The sequence below is a fragment of the Mesoplodon bidens genome (genome assembly GCF_964165515.1).
Source record: "Mesoplodon bidens genome assembly, chromosome: 2".
NCBI lineage: Eukaryota > Metazoa > Chordata > Mammalia > Artiodactyla > Ziphiidae > Mesoplodon > Mesoplodon bidens.
The window spans coordinates 142064444-142081257 of NC_138177.1; the positions used below are offsets into that span (position 1 = coordinate 142064444).

A 16814-nucleotide genomic window follows, 5' to 3' on the forward strand; every position below is an offset into this window, starting at 1 on the left:
GATGAGGCCACTCACCTAGTAAATACTCAATAAATGTTCAAGAAAAAAGAGAGAGAAGCCCTGGACAGAGTTCTAGCTGTGTGACCCTGGCTAGGTCATCGGCTTTCTCCTCTGTCAACCAGGAAAGTAAGAGGGTTGACAGGGCCCTTCCCTTCCTGCTCTGGCATGCTAAGGCTGGAGCTGGAGCTGCTGAAGTGGGACAGGTGGGCTGACAGGCTGTTCCGCCGAGGTCAGGTGGACTCGGGGAATACAGGCTTCTCCAGGCACTCAGATAAGGCGAAGACCAACACGCCTGCCAATGCTAAGGTTTGATGGCTTCCATGAACTTCAGAGGTCTTTCCAGTCCTCACTAAGCATAATCTTCAATATTCAGAGGGCCACTGAGCCCTTGTGACCCACACCACCCCAATCATGTCCCCTGACAAGAAGCCCATTGGGTTCTTCTCTCTTCTAGGTTCGTGTATTGGTCTGACTGGGGGTACGAGGCTAAGATCGAGAAGTCTGGGCTCAACGGTATGCACCGGCAGACACTGGTGTCAGACGGTATTGAGTGGCCCAACGGAATCACCCTGGGTGAGCCCTGCCTTCCCCGGCTGGGGGGCCTGTTCTAGTGCCTGGTGCTGACCACTGCCTGGGGCTCCATGGGTCTTGTTGCTGTGTCCCCTTATAGTGCCACTGCCTGTGTTTCCTGATAGTTGCCCTGGGCTGGCCTCCTTCTGAGGCCCGGCCTGGAGATGTGGGCAGGGAAGGGGCACAGAGGAGCAGAAATCCAGGCTGTGGTCCCAGGCTCACAACCCGATCCCTTTGTCCCTTTTTCCTCCTCAAGATTTGCTGAACCAGCGCTTGTACTGGGTGGACTCCAAACTGCACCAGCTGTCCAGCATTGACTTCAGTGGAGGCAACAGGAAGATGCTGATTTCCTCCCCTGACTTCCTGAGCCACCCTTTCGGGATAGCTGTGTTTGAGGTGAGCTCCGTGAGGGGAGGCATGGCCCCATCAGGAAGCTGAAGCCTAGGAAAGGCTGTTCAAATAGGATGACTCCCTGAGACTCGTCCAAGTGGAAACAAAGGGACAGGGAAGCTGACTGGCTTGTTTGTCCACAATATGTGAGCTGTCTGAAAACAGAGGCTATGCAGCCCCTTGTCCACCTGGCAGCCTTTCCTGTGCTTCCTCCCCAAGGCCCCTCCCTCAGAGCACTTCTCACAGGTAAGTTGCCAGACCAGGTACCCTCAGCACCCAGCACTGTACCCACGTATACAGAAGGTACCCAATAAAGAAAGGGAAAAGGAATACACATTTCCTTAGTATTATTTACTACTGGAAATGGCCTGAGAGATGCTATTCAATTCAGCACACTCTCACTGACCTTTGCTGGACCCTAGGGTCATAGAAGTGAATCAGACATCATCCCAGTCCTCAAGAAGCTCACAGGAGGGTGAAGAGTCAAGACCCTCCTGTGTTCTGACCCTAACAACCTTTCTCCTTGGGGAATGAGGAAGCCAGAAGCGACCAAGTTCTCACACACCCATACCTCTTCCCCAAATCTAACTCTGCCACCAAGGGGAGGGAAAGCAAGGGGACAGTGGCCTGTGGTGGGCATTGGCAATATTTGCTTGGAGTGACATCACCTAGCACAGCTCTGAAATTGTGGGCAAAGCTCCAGCTCCCAAGTCCAGCCTCTGCTTCAAAAGACAGGTGTGTTCAGACACGTGTTTGTGCTTGTGCGTATATGTGGCATGTATGTGTATGTGCCTGTGTATACATAAATGCGTCTGTTTAAAAATGTGCATTCCTGTATGTGCTAGTGCTTGTGAGTGTAAATATGCATACCAGTACTTAGACAAGTTCATTTTAGGTACAAGTGTGCCTTTGGGTGTGTAGATGAGCATGTGGGTATGTGTCTAGATCTGTACATGAGGCTGCACGGTTGTACCTATAAATGTGAATTTGCCTACAGGTACACATTTAGGCTTGTATGGACCAACCATTGGATGTGTATGCGTGTATACCCGGAGGCTGTAGGAGGCCCCATAGGGGTAGTGCTCACCAGATCATACATCCTCTCCAATCTTGGTCCCAGGCCCTAGTAATGGTAACAGCTACAGAGACCCAACCTTGGTTTCTGCTGAACTCCAGGAAGCAGGCCTAGCTCAGCCTTAATGAGCAGCCTTCAGGCCAAAACACTGAATAACCCTCTGAGACGGAAGGGAACCAGAGCGTATGCCACAGATCAGAGCTGAGAGTCCCACTATGAATCTGTGGACAAGAGAGTTCAGAGGAGAGGCCAGAGCAGTTCTTGTGACTATGGTTTGAGGCCGAGCCCTCAGGCTGAGGTCATGGGTTTAAGCTCTAGGCTTCCCATCCTCTGTATGTGTACCCCACAGGACAAGGTATTCTGGACAGACCTGGAGAATGAGGCCATTTTCAGTGCAAATCGGCTCAGTGGCCTGGAAATCTCCGTCCTGGCTGAGAACCTCAATAACCCACATGATATTGTCATCTTCCATGAGCTGAAGCAGCCAAGAGGTGAGCCTTCCCCAGTCCCAGGTCCCCTGCCCACATCCCCTCCCTCTAGTAGGCAGGCTGTATCCACATTCATGTCATGTCTCAGCATCCCCAGAAGTAGTGGCAGCTGTCCCTGTCATTGGTGGACTGCCTTGCTGTCACATATTTTACTTCATTTTGCCTCCAGCTCTTGGTGGACTAAGGCTGGGTAGAAATAAATAAATATACAAATGTCCCATTTTTGCCAGTCTTACAAAGTATGGATATTACTGTTCTCATTTAACAGCGGAGGAAACAGTAGCTCGTAGAGGTAAAATAACATTAGCGGGTGGTAGAGCTGAAGCCTAAACTTAGGCCTGTCGGATTCCAGAGCTCCTTCTGCCATAAAGGAGCACATTGCTTCTCATTTGCTATTTGTTCGTACTTTGCAGTGGTGCAAAGTAATGTATCCTAGGGCCATCAGTAAGTCAGCTTGCTGGTTGGCAACAGACGCCAGGAATCCTACAGTTAGGTTGTCCCTTCCTCTGTCACTAGGATATACTCATTCTAACTGTAATGGGAAGGGTGAAGGTGGGAAAGCAAAAAGGGGTAAGGAGATAAGGTTGGTGCCTGATTCTAGATTAGAAATTTAAATAAGAAAGAGATATGGCATGTGGCATAGGGAGAAAAAAACATGGACTTTGGAGTCCAACAGACCTCAATTTAAATTGTCTCCAAAATTACTAGAGGTATAACTTTGACAAGTTTATTCTCTTTGAGCCACAGTCTTTTATCTGTTAACCTGGGCATAACACACACCCTCCCCTCCGAGTTGTCATCAGCATTAAATGAAAGTGTGGGAATGGACTTGAGGACATGGGGAGGGGGAAGGGTAAGCTGGGACGAAGGGAGAGAGTGGCATGGACATATATACACTACCAAACGTAAAATAGACAGCTAGTGGGAAGCAGCTGCATAGCACAGGGAGATCAGCTCGGTGCTTTGTGACCACCTAGAGGGATGGGATAGGGTGGGAGGGAGGGAGACGCAAGAGGGAAGAGATATGGGGACATATGTATATGTATAGCTGATTCACTTTGTTATAAAGCAGAAACTAACACACCGTTGTAAAGCAATTATACTCCAATAAAGATGTTAAAAAAAAGAAAAGGAAGAAAGAGTGGGGATAAAACAGCAGGTACAGTGACGGAAGGTGCCCAGTAAAAGTAGTAGAGAAAGCGTTTTGATTTAGCTGACTAGGAAGGGCCTCGTACGTGGGGGAGGGAGAACCTGGCACATCCTGTCTGTGCCCCAGTACTCTCTCCCCATCTCTCTCTGTGCCATTAGCTGCAGATGCCTGCGAGCTGAGTGCCCAGCCCAATGGAGGCTGTGAGTACCTGTGCCTTCCTGCTCCTCAGATGTCCAGCCACTCTCCCAAGTACACTTGTGCCTGTCCTGACACAATGCGACTGGGCCCTGACATGAAGAGGTGCTACCGAGGTGAGCAGAGCTACTGGGAGGGATGGCTCCTGGCAATGCCAGACCCCTTCTGCTGAAATTTTCCTTGACTTCTGGAAAACCATGAGCGCCTGGTCTTCCTCCATCTTCTCTGGCTACTTGTTGCCTTTGCAGGCTCCTCTTCTGTACCGACCTTGAATGCTGGTGTCCCATAGGGTCCCTCCAAGGCTTTCTCTTCTCACTCCCAAGAAAAATGCACATACACATACAACATCTTAAATTCAGTTTCAGGGGGATCAGGAATCCCCTGAAGACCTCAAATTAAGAAACCTTGATCCCCATGGCTTTGATTACTATGTATATGCAGGTGACTATGATCTTGCCTGTTTCTCACCCAGAACTTAACACACTGTCTAGCAGCCCTTTTGTGATATGATTGGGACGAACAGTCAGTTAATACTTCAACCATATAAATTTATATCCATCCTCCAGTCTTGATGAAGGCACGAGGCCTTTTGTTTGAGCATAAGTCTGCTGCAGCATTCATGATTTCCAGGTTCAATTGTTTAAAGTGGAGTGAGAATTTGAACTTAATAGTGTACCAGTATACATGCAAACTGCTTCTAGATTTATATAATTTCCACTCCTCCCAGTCTTTTATCGTGGTCTTACCCACACCTAATTCTACAGCATTGTCCTAATGACTCATCTTTATCAAATTGAAATGCAGTATAAACACAGACAAGATGCTTGGCATTCAGCTAAAGTAAAAATCATAGCCCATTCAGTAGGATTAGGGAAGGAGTTTGAGCTGAGCCATGAGGATGAGTTCATAAGTATACTTCATTGAGACAATAATTTAGGCACTAAAACAGCAAAATTCTTTGTCCAGTAACCTTCATGATATTTCCCCTGCAGCACCTCAGTCTACCTCAACTACGACATTAGCCTCCACCACAACGAGGACAGTAGCCGACACCACCAGAGCCCCTGGGACCACCGTCCACAGCCCCGCCTACCAGAACCACAGCACAGAGACACCGAGCCTGGCAGCAGCGGTCCCAAGCTCAGTTAGTGTCCCCAGGGCTCCCAGCATCAGCCCGTCTACCCCAAGCCCTGCAACCAGCAACCACTCCCAGCACTGTAAGGAAATGAGTTCTGCCTTCTTTCATGTCACGGGAGGGTCCTAGGGAAGCCAGGATCGGGGGGTCTGTGGGAAGAAGTGGTCATACCAGAGCTAAATATTGACTGTCTTCAAGGAGGAAGCAGCGGGAGGAAGAGTGCCAGCACGCAATTTAGGAGTCATAGGTGCTCCTACCTTATAGAGGGTCTTGAGGGAAGCTACTTCCTACCTCTGAGCCTCAGTTTCCTCACCTACAAAGTGGGATAATAATAACCCTTCCCCTACCTGCTTCACAAGGTCGCCATGAGAGACAGAGGCATCCGTGTAAACAGAAGTGCTCACGCACACAGCCTCTGCTGACTCTGATAGTGTGTCTGTATCACACGTTACTGACGTGTATGAGGGAGCATCCCTCAGATTTGGAAGCTTCAGATGCCCTGGTCTCAGTTCTCAGCACTCTCGGTAGGTTCCCCATATAGTAATATCCATAACTATGGTCTGTTAGTGCCTCTCTGCAAACCCTGGGATGAAAATAATTAAGTTCACCGCTTATTAAATCATCGGGAGCAATAATTGTCACTGCTAGAAATGTTCTGTCTTATTAGCCAGCAGGTACCTTTTAAATTGAGTTACCTGCTAGGGGGAGTTCATTTAAGAGGATAAACTGTCTTTTAAAGTTTTTCCCATATGTGCATGGCCCAGAAACTAAGCAGCATGGTAGCACCTTAATAATCAGGCCCATCTTGCCAGCAGGAGCTAGATTTTCAGAGTTGAGCGCTTACCCTGAAGTTCGGAGAGGCAGGTGGGTCGTGTGTGAAGTCCAGTCCCTTTCACTTGGGCCGAGCCTCCGACCAGGGGAGACTCCCCACTGGCTTCATCATGCTCTGGGCTTTAATATCACTGTCTTGTGTTTGCTTGGGACCCGGAGGGAGAGGAGACTGGCATTTCCACAGTAAACTTTGTAAGCAGTGCAGCTCTTTTCTCCCCTTAATAATTAGGTTCCCTTGGAGTAACTTGGAGAAACAGACACACTGAGAGGATAGCATCTGGGCCGTTGCCAGGAGACAATCGTCTCCTCTCTTGGAGCAAATGATAGCTCCTCTTCACCCCTCAGAGGGCTGTCATGAGGATCCAAGGGAAAACTGCTTTTTAAACTAAAAAGTTCTGTACAGATGTTATAATGAAGATGAGTGTAAGAGAGTGAAAAAGATGGCACAACCTACTTTTAAAAATATATAGTACAGGGCCTCCCTGGTGGCGCAGTGGTTGAGAGTCCGCCTGCCGATGCAGGGGATACGGGTTCGTGCCCCGGTCTGGGAGGATCCCATATGCCGCGGAGCGGCTGGGCCCGTGAGCCACGGCCACTGGGCCTGCGCATCCGGAGCCTGTGCTCCGCAACGGGAGAGGCCACAGCAGTGAGAGGCCCGCATACCGCAAAAAGAAAAAAAAAAAAAAAAAAAAATATATATATATATATATATATATATAGTACAATTTCCAAGCACTTTTCAGTTTAGAAAGTGCTTTTATCTACCCTATTCAGGCCTCACAACAACCCCTACCCCACTCACTAGCCTGTCTGAACTAGGCAAGGCTGTGCCGGGCACTGTGCTAAGTAAGCATTTTACATGAATTATCTCATTTAATCTTCACAATATCCCTAGGAAGTAGGTGTATAATTATCCCCATTTTAAAGATAAAGAAATATAATATTTATAATATATAACAACTTGCCCAAGGTCACAGAAGTAGTAAGTAGTAGAGCCAGGATTTGAACCCTAGAAGTCTGACCCAGGAGCCTGTGCTCTTGATTCCACTATGCTATAACGTGTCTCATTTTAATTACTTATTAAAAATAAACGGATGGGGGCTTCCCTGGTGGCGCAGTGGTTGAGAATCTGCCTGCCAATGCAGGGGACACGGGTTTGAGCCCTGGTCTGGGAAGATCCCACATGCCGCCGAGCAACTGAGCCCGTGAGCCACACCTACTGGGCCTGCGCGTCTGGAGCCTGTTCTCCACAACAAGAGAGGCCGCGATAGTGAGAGGCCCGCGCACTGCGATGAAGAGTGGCCCCCGCTCGCCGCAACTAGAGAAAGCCCTCACACAGAAACGAAGACCCAACACAGCCAAAACTAAAAATAAATAAATAAATAAATTTATTAAAAAAAAAAAAAACTGATGATGCAGATGGACAGACAGACCACCAGAAATAAGAGAGACAAAACAACAGATACTGGCTGAAAAAGGCAATTGCCCCAGGTAGTCAGCAACATAAAGACCTAAGGGCTCAGCCCCGAGCTTCCTACCACTCAAATACTGTGGAAAGGGTAAGGGATTTAGGTCACAAATCCTGGGTTTGAATCCCGGCTCTGCCACTTCTCTGTGGGTCCCCAAAACCCCAAGAAGACTCAATTTCCTCATCTGTGGACTGGAGATGACCTCTGTCCTGATAAGATCTGGAAAGACTAAATTATTAAGCAGTAGCCGGGATCATCATTCTGGAACGGGGGCAAGAAGCAGTTGGGTAGTTTTTACTGCTTGAGGCCGGCAAGGACTTGGGACTCACAGTGATGGAGCATCCTTCTGCCAATGTTTGTGTTTTGCAGATGGGAATGAAAGTGACAAGATGGGCTCAACAGTCACTGCTGCTGTCATTGGGATCATTGTGCCTATGGGTGAGTGTGGCCACAAGTCACTGGTGAGAAAAGAGAGACCCTGCCCAGGGTCTGGGTAAAAGCACTAGAAGAATAGAGCATTTAGCACATGGACCTCTCTCATTGACTTTTTCTGCCCTGGCCGCCTTCCTGCTCACCTCCCAGTCCTGATTTAGTTTGGTTTCTTAGCTTGGCACACGAGGCTCTGCAGGACCTGGCCCCAGACAACTATCCACATATTTCCCCCACTACCCCTCACTGATACTCTACACACCAGCCATGTGAAGCCAAACTGTAGGCTCCACGGGGACAGGTCTGGTGTCTCTCTTGCTCACCACTCTCCCCAGCTCTTAGCAGTGTCTGGCTCATGGGAGGAAATCAAGTATTTGTTGAATTAACGAGTAGAAAAAACAATACATTAAAAAAAATTCATAGAGCTGCTTGCCATTCCTTTAATAGATCGTGCTATCTTGCTTTCTTTCTGTTTCGTTTTCAACAAACATTTATCAAGCAGCTATGATGTACCAGATTCTGTGATAAGGGGAGGGAAGGTGATTAAAAATAAGTAAGACATGGTTCTTGTCCTCCAAAAGTTTATAGACTTGTTGGAGAGACACACATAACACAGATAATTTGATTCTGACATGGTAAGTCCTAAAAGGAAGCCATATGCAGTTCAGTAGAAGTGCTGAGGAGGCACTTATCTTGGAATTGGGAGAGGAAGGAAGCGGACAGGGGAGGGTTCCTAGTGGAAAAGTTATTTGAGCCAAATCAGCCAAGTGAAGAAGGATCAAGAGCAACCCAAGCAAGTGAAGACAGCGTGGGCAAAGCCAGGAATGGGAGATGGCATGGGAGGGCGGGAGTGGGGTGGGTTTGGAATATGGCCAGAATATAACATTTGGTTAAACCTCACAGAGAGCCATGTGGGCTGATTCAGTCTCTCTTACCCTGATATTCACTTAGTGTCCTGCACATCCTATCTCTCATACCAGTCTCTTCTCTTGGTCGGATCTTTGAATTGCGATTGTCCATCCATCGTTTTATCTCCCTTACTTGCCCATGTGTAGTACCTCAAGGATAAGGACTTGGCCCTTTTATCCTAAGAATCCCCAATATGGTGGTGAGTTAGCGAGGGAATGTTTTAAAAACTTCAACACCATCCAAAGGACTGTGCGAGGCGCCAAGGATCCAGGGAAGGAAAAGAGAAAAGACCTTGAGAGCTTTCAGTTTTTAGTCAGACTTAATCATAAAAAAGGTGATACAAGAGAGGTGTTACTACATATTATAAGGTGCTATAATAGAGACCCGATGCTCTGTGGAGGAGAGGGAGTGGCACTTCTAAAGAAGGTGGCATTTGAATTGGCCTTGAAAGGCTTTATTAGTAAAGATGATGGTGAGACTATTCCAGGCTCATTTTGAGTAGAGTGGAAAATACTCAGCATTGTTTAGTGAAAGAGAAATCAACTCCTCTCCTGCCATACTCTGCTCCACAGAAGGGCATGTGTATGCTGTTTCCCTGATGTAACCTGCCCTAATAGAATCATTATTTTAAATTTCTGCTTATCTGAGGGCTGAAAGATGAATATTCTTTCCCTGATATTCCCCTGGGAGGCAGAGTATCTTTTCACAAGCGTATTGGCCATTTACATTTCATCCTTTATGAATTGCCTATTCACAGTCTTTTCTTATTTCTTTTATTGGTTCCTTGTCTTATTCTTACTTATTTGTAGAAATATTTATACATAATTCATGTTAAACCTTTGTAATATATGTTACAAATCATTTCTCCCATCCTGCCACTTGATTTTTAAAATTTGTTTATGATCTCTTTTGCCATGCATAAATTAAACATCTTTAAGCATCAGATCTGTTAATCTCCTACATTATGACTTCTGGGCTTTGTGTCTTGCTTAGGAAGGCCTGCCTCATTCTAAATTATTAAAATATCTCTCTATATATTTTTCTACTATTTTAAGCATTTTTTAGTATTCAATTATTAATCCATTTGGAATTTAGAATGCAGCAAGAGGTAGAGATTTAAGTACTTTTTTCTACATGCTTGTCTAGTTTTCACAAGACCATTATTGAATAGTCCATCTTTTCCTTCTGACTTGAATTGTCATCTTTATTGTAAACTATGTGCCTATACATACTTTGATCTGCTTTTAGGCTGTTTATTCTCCACTAATTCCTATATACTATTCCTATATACTCGAAACACAACTTTATGATATGTTTTAATGTCTAATAGGGTATTATTGTTCTTGGAACATTTTCTTAGCTGTTTTTATTCAATTTCTCTTCTAAGTGAACTTTAGAATCATCTTGTTAATTCTATAAAACTTATGATGGAATCTTATGCCTTGGGTATATAAATTGACGTGGGGAGAATTTACATTTTTACAACATTGAACCTTCCCATCGAGGAACATGACATATCTCTCTACTTATTTGAGCCTTCTTTTATGGCCTTCAGTAGAATTGTATAGGTCACATAGGACTTGCACATTCCTTATTGGGTTATCCCAAGTATTTTATAGTTTTTTGTTGGGCTATTACGAATGTGTTCTTATTCTATCCATTTTCTAATTGGTTATTGCTGATTAATAAGAAAGCTATTGATTTTTTATGTTGATTCTTGATGAACTAAAATCATTTCTAATGTTTTTCATCCGCTTTTCTAAGATTTTCCAAGCATACAATATCTGTTAATGACAGTTTGATTTCTCCCTTTCCCATGTGTGCCCTTCAATTCTTTATTCGGTCTCACTGCATAGCTAGATCTCTGGGACAACAAATACTAGCAGCGATAACAGGCATCCTTGCCCTGTTCTTATCTTTATGTATATCAGTTATTATTGATTACTATAATCTTATCAAAGTATTGTAGAAACCCCCTCTATAGCATCCTAGATAGCTATCACCCATCCTCCACGTGAATGCTCAGGGTGACTGCTTACTATCTTGTGAAGCTGCTTGCCCCATTTTCTCCCGGCTCTATCTGAGAACTTCCTCCTTTACTCATTAATATATCCATTTATTTTAACTCAGAGCCTGTGTTTCCCTGCTGTGTTCCCTTGTAGAGATGCTCCTCTTCTTGCAGAGCCCCAGCTTTGGAAAGAAGCACCCCACCCCACCCTCCACCCTCCAATTTTGGGAGAGAATGGTTTCTTAGAGAAATCCAGGGAAGTAGCAGTATTAGGGCAAGAGTGTGGTGAAGAAATTCACTCACTCACTCAGCATGTTACTGAGCACCTACTCGCTACTGGGCACTGGGCACAGTGAGAGAAAGAAGGCACGGTCCCTGCCTTCAAAGAGCTCAGTCTATTTGGGGGTACACATATATAAAGTACAACACTGTGGTCTGGGAACACACGTGAGGGAACAACTGACTGTACCATGAGAGGTTGAGACGGACTTCACATTTGAGCTGGATCTTGAAGGATGAGTAGTTAATGAACGAAGAGCTAGGAGAAGGGCTTCCCAGCAGCAGAAAAAGAATATGCAGAAACAGAGCCTGGGAACAAGGGGCAGTCAAGCTGGAGAGGTGGCGAGAAATGCACTGATGTCTGGGCAACGGGCTGGAGCCTGCTGGAGATCCACTGTAACGTGTCTCTTCCTCCAGTGGTTATAGCCCTGCTGTGCATGAGTGGTTACCTGATCTGGAGAAACTGGAAGCGGAAGAACACCAAAAGCATGAATTTCGACAACCCTGTATACAGGAAAACGACAGAAGAAGAGGATGAGGATGAGCTCCACATAGGGAGGGCTGCTCAGATTGGCCATGTCTATCCAGCAGTAAGTGTTCCTTGCTGGAAGAATTCCTTCCTTCCTTTCCTCCCTTCTTCCTTCCCTCCCTTCCTCCCTTCTTTCCCTCCTTCCCTCCCTTCCTTCCTTCTTTCCCTCCCTCCCTCCCTCCTTCCCTCCTTCAGACATTTATCAAGAACCTACCATGTGCCAGGCACTGTTCTAGGCCCTGGGGACACAGGAATGCTGGGGTAGGTGGTTGGGATAGAAGGGTATCAGGACGGCCTTGTACCTAGAGGCTCTTCCTGGAGTAAAGAGGCCTGTCTTTGTGCTGAATACGTTTTCAGAACCTTTGGCCTAGAAAGGCAACTGTGGCCATTCAGTCCAAATGCATTCATTTCAGTGAACAATGTATACCAGTTATGTGCCAAGTACCACATAAGATACCAAGTGTTGTACTTGCTCCCAGGGAGCTGGTGGGGGAGTTAGAGAGTCACTGGCTATTGAACAGCTGTGTGCTGAGTGCCATGGTGGAAGCTCAAGGGTCCCCTCTTCTAGGAAGCTTTCCCTGGTTTCTCTGTTCTCTCACCACCTCTCTCCATCACAGCACCTGTCACACTATAGTCTACTTGTCTTTTTACTCATTGGTCTCCCCGCTAGACCGTGAGCTCCTTGAGGGCAGGATTGTCTGATGAATGTTTCCCTGGTGCCTAGCACAGCATATTTGGCTCCCAGTAAGTATTTGTTGAACCAATGCTAGGGAAACATCAACAAAGGTGACAGAAGAACTGTGTCCTTGGAAGATTCATAGCAGTCTTCCACGTAGAGAAGGAGGAAAGTGGCATTCCAGAAAGAAGCATGTGCAAAGGCTGAGAGGCACGACAGGGCATGGCTTGTTGGGGGATCAAGGACCACAAAGTGGCTGGAGCAGATGTCATGGTTGTATAGCAGAGTCGGGGCTGAGTGTGACCTCATAGGTCATCCAGTCCATCCCCCTGTCAGGCAATCAGCAGCTTTGATCACCCACTGTGGGCAGAGCCCTGTCTTGGGGAGACCAGAGAAATGGAAGACCCATCCCCTGCCCTCAAGGAGCTTTTTGTCTTGCCGGGGGAACCAAGGTCACAGCTGCACCAACTCCCGAAGAACCCTCTTTCCGAGCTGCCTGTCGTCAAGTGCAAGGTAGGGCCGTGCCACTCTGAGTCTGAGGGGCTGATGAGCAAGGGCATGAACCAGGCAGGTGCAGTCAATCCTAGAAGGCTTTCTGGTTCTAGAAGGCTGCAAACTGTGAGCTGGGTGTCGGGGCAAAGAGGAAAGATGGGTTAGCTGCAGACCAAGGAAATGGCATGTGGAAGAAATGACTGAGTACGGGGCAGGACAGACAGAATTGCTGCTGAAGCTAATTGTTCGTGAACGGGAGACGTGGGAAATGAGGTCGAGCAAGTGAGGAGGGTTAGCAGATGGCCTTGAGGATCCTTAACCTTGGCCAATCCAAGCAGACAGTTGCTTAACCAATTTTTAAAGATCACAGGGGGCACAGTGGAAGAAATGTTGAGCTTGGAGTGGAGATGACTCCCAGTTTCACTATTCCACAGCTCTGTGATCTCAGTCTCTTCTTTCTGATTACTTTTATTTGTAAAATGGGAATAATAACCCCCATTCTCTCTGCTGCCTAAGTTTATAAAGTTCAAGTGAGATAACACATGTGAGAGTGCTTTGTGAGTTATAAAGCGCTCTGCACATGTAAAGTGTCATTGATTCCACAGAAGGAAACAACCACTCAGGAGGAGCTATTCCTGATGAATCTAAGGCCTGAAGAATAAGCTCCTGCCAACTGCAGAGAAATAGAGTAGAAGAGTGAGGAAATTGACATTTAGTAAGAACCTACTGTGTATCAGACACTACTCAGTGTTTTACATGTATTTTCTTGTTTAGTCTTTACAGGAACCTATATACTTGATATTATTAGCCCCATTTTGAAGATGAGGAAACTGAGACTCAGAGAAGTTGAATAACTTACCTAGGATCACAACTAGAAAGTGGTAGAACCAGGATTCAAACTCCTGTCTGTATGTACACAAAAGCCCATGCTCTTTCCACTATTTCTTGGGGTATATAGCCTTGAAGCTGTGGAAATCAGTATTCTCAACAACCTGTTCTCTCCCCTGACCCCTTCTCAGGTAGCTCCACCATCACTGCTGGTACCTGACTTTGGCCTAGAGGTCTATCTTGAGGAGAGTGGGAGGGTCACAGACTAGAAAAAGATAGTCTAGTGGAGCAAGGCCGTGACATTCATGCAAAACCACAAATAATCCAAAGATGATTTGAAAGGCAGTGGAGTTACTTTTTATTGTTTATAGAATGTTCAGAGATGGAAAATGCTAGTCTGGTTCTCTCTTATGCTGGTTAGGTTGATTTAGAATACTCTGGACCCCATGTGTGTTAGGTGCTACATTAAGCACTCTACATACATAATCCCATTTGATTTCCCAGCAACCCTATGAGGTAGGTCCTATTATTACTCCCATTTAACATGATGAAACTGAGGCTCAGAGAGGTGAAGTGGTTAACTCAAATTCATATAGCTAGGAGAAAGGTCTTGAAACAATGGGGTCTATCCAAAGGAGGGTATCCAGGAAATGGAAGAGTGGGACACAGCATTATATCAGGACCAGGTGGGGGAAGCTAGATGTGTAGCCTGGAGAAGAAAACACTCAGAAGGAAGGGAAGGGAACACCAACACTGAAAATTTCAAGGGTTGTCTGTGTAGAACTCTCTGAGTCTAAGAGAGAGAATCAGGGAACATCGGAAGATATAAAGAAGCAGATTTCATGACAATATAGGAAAGAATTTAAGTCCACTGTCCACAATGGAATAGACTGGCTCAAGGGTTAGTGGGTGGTCAGCCATTTGTGGCAGAGGGAAGTCTAGTATCTAATGACTAGAAAGTTGGGGTGAGGGAAAGAGGGATTAAACTTCATTGATCTCCACTGCCTTCCAATTCTGTATAATTAGTTGGGAGGGGTGCAGCCAGTTACCTTCCTGATTGTGATTAGCATGCTAGAGACAAGTAGCTAATGGCCTGGGATTAAACATTTGCCAAAGCTAACCCACTGGAGTTGAGCAAACCTAAAATCCTGTAAGGGAGGATGGAGAAAGTTTAGATCTCTGCAGCCCTCCTCTTTACAGAGGCAGAACAGAATAATGAAAAAAGCTATAGCTCTGGATTCATACAGATCTGGGTTCAAACTGAGTTCACCCACTTGCTCTATGATCCAGGACAAATGCCGTCTAAGCTCGTTGAGTCTCAGTTTTCTCATCTGTAAAATAAATATGACAAACCTGTCTTCTGAGGTACCTTGAAGAGTATGTGAGCTACTGCCTATAAAGTAATAGAATTTCTGGTACCTTGTGATCCAATAAATAGCTGCAATGGGTCTAATGATGATCTCTTTGCTCTGTCTCCCCCAGCGAGTGGCATTAAGCCTTGAAGATGATGGACTGCCCTGAGGACGGGACCACTCCCTTGGTGCCTCACGGAATTCAGTCCCATGCACTACACCCTGGATGGTGTATGCCTGGATGGAAGGGTTTCTGTACATGAGTCTGTGTGTCTGTGTGTGTGTGTGTGCGTGCGTAATTTTTTTTAATTTATATTGCGGAAAGGTAACCACAAAGTTATGATGAACTGCAAACATCCAAAGGATGTGAGAGTTTTTATATGTATAATGTTTTATACACTTTTTAACTGGTTGCACTACCCATGAGGAATTCATGGAATAGCTACTGCTGAGTGACTAACGTGATGTACATAACCAAATGGGGCCGATGGCACAGTAGCTTACTCATCATTTAAAAATTATATTTACAGAGGGTATTTGGTTTTGGGGGGCTTTTTTAGGTTTCAGAGTTGTTGTTTTTGTAAATAGAATGATTATGCTTTGTGGCTATCCATCAACATAAGTAAAAAAAAAAAAAGAAAACACTTCAACTCCCTCTCCCATTTAGATTATTTATTAACATATTTCAAAGATAAGATTAGTTCTATAAGTAATTTAGAGAGGTGAGAGTATTTATTTTTGGTATGATTGGCCTACCACCCGGACTCTGTGTGCATTTATGTTTATGTGTGTATGTGAGTGAGAAAGAAAAGTCTGTAGAGAAGAGGCACACCTATGGCTGTTGTTCAGATACATAAAGATAAATATATTTTAAAACAGTCCACAAGAAGGGTTATCTGTAGTTTTCAGAGAAGCCTTTGGAAATTTGGATCAGAGAAGAGATACCATGGTTTGTGCAAACATGCAGTGGGGAGAGGTAGATCTTTTCTGCCTCTGGCTGTTCTTGGGATTCCAATCAGTCAGCAAAAGCCCCTCAGCTCACCCATGGCTACTGTGGTTCTCACCTGGGCTTTCTCTTCTGTGGCTAAAGCCAGTGTACAGACTTCACACAGTACCCAAAGTTCCCGCGAGCTCAGGTGAGAACATGCCTGAACCTCGGCTACTCCTTGTTTTAAAGTTCAGCATTTCAAGTAACTTCATTTTCCTTTAGGACACTTGGGTTGAATTCACTGTTTCCTCTGAAGCACACTGAGGGTGCCATCCTTACTTATAGAGAGTTAAATGGAGATGTTTCTTGAACAGCCCAAGTTTACTGTTGGGACTGGCTCAGGCACTGACCTCTGAGTATGCTATGGGTTGAGGATAAGGATGGAGGAATAGGTTATGTTACATCTCTATTTCTCCCTTCCCCTTTCTCTCTACCATTTCCTTTAGGTGGAGAAAACAATTTAAAGTGATACATAGGTTTGTTACCATCATGTGTTCACATAGATGAAACTAATATTTGGCTTAAATCAGAAAAAGTGGCCAAACCTGAAGCCCTGTTTGAGGGGGAAACGGCGTACACAGTACTACAGTATATTGGATATATATGTTCACACAGGGATTTGGTTTACTGCTTTGTAAATAAAAGGAGAAACTCTGGGTATATGTACAGATTTTTTTTTCATTGTAGACACTTTGCTTTTCCTGGGCCTTGGGGGAGGCAGGGAGAAGTGCACTTTTCTTTTTGTGAGGTCTACCATTGAAAAGATAATCCTACAGTCCCAGAAGGAATTCAGTCCCCGTTGGCTCTTATCCAAGGTGTGGTCTTAACTCTGCTGTTCTGCCACTTCACTCCCACTGGACAACCAGGGACAAGGTGTGACATGGAAGTGTTTGGTTTAGTAGGAGCAGAGGACATGTATCTAACCTTAACATACCTGGAACCTGACACTTTTAAGAGAATTCCTCCCCTTCTACTCCCCAGCTGCCCCCAACTCTGTGAAGCTTGGATGTCTCACCAGCTT

General features: G+C 45.5%; 1 protein-coding gene across 8 annotated transcripts in view; it reads left to right on the forward strand.

Annotated features, from left to right (window-relative positions):
* Positions 1-14990, forward strand: part of LRP8 (LDL receptor related protein 8) — a gene marked incomplete at both ends in the record, with an annotated part of 77172 nt that extends 62182 nt beyond the window's left edge. For 6 of the 8 annotated variants that reach the window (XM_081225343.1, XM_081225344.1, XM_081225345.1 and 3 more), the window contains 9 exons: positions 455-573; positions 827-966; positions 2385-2526; positions 3832-3984; positions 4861-5085; positions 7673-7741; positions 11346-11518; positions 12470-12646; positions 14936-14974. In XM_081225343.1, coding sequence (XP_081081469.1) covers positions 455-573; positions 827-966; positions 2385-2526; positions 3832-3984; positions 4861-5085; positions 7673-7741; positions 11346-11518; positions 12470-12646; positions 14936-14974 — 1237 coding nt within the window. Of the gene's footprint in view, positions 1-454; positions 574-826; positions 967-2384; positions 2527-3831; positions 3985-4860; positions 5086-7672; positions 7742-11345; positions 11519-12469; positions 12647-14935 lie in introns of all 8 variants that reach the window. The other 2 variants (XM_081225347.1, XM_081225350.1) reach the window with 2 other exon arrangements.
* Positions 14991-16814: the final 1824 nt, after the last annotated feature.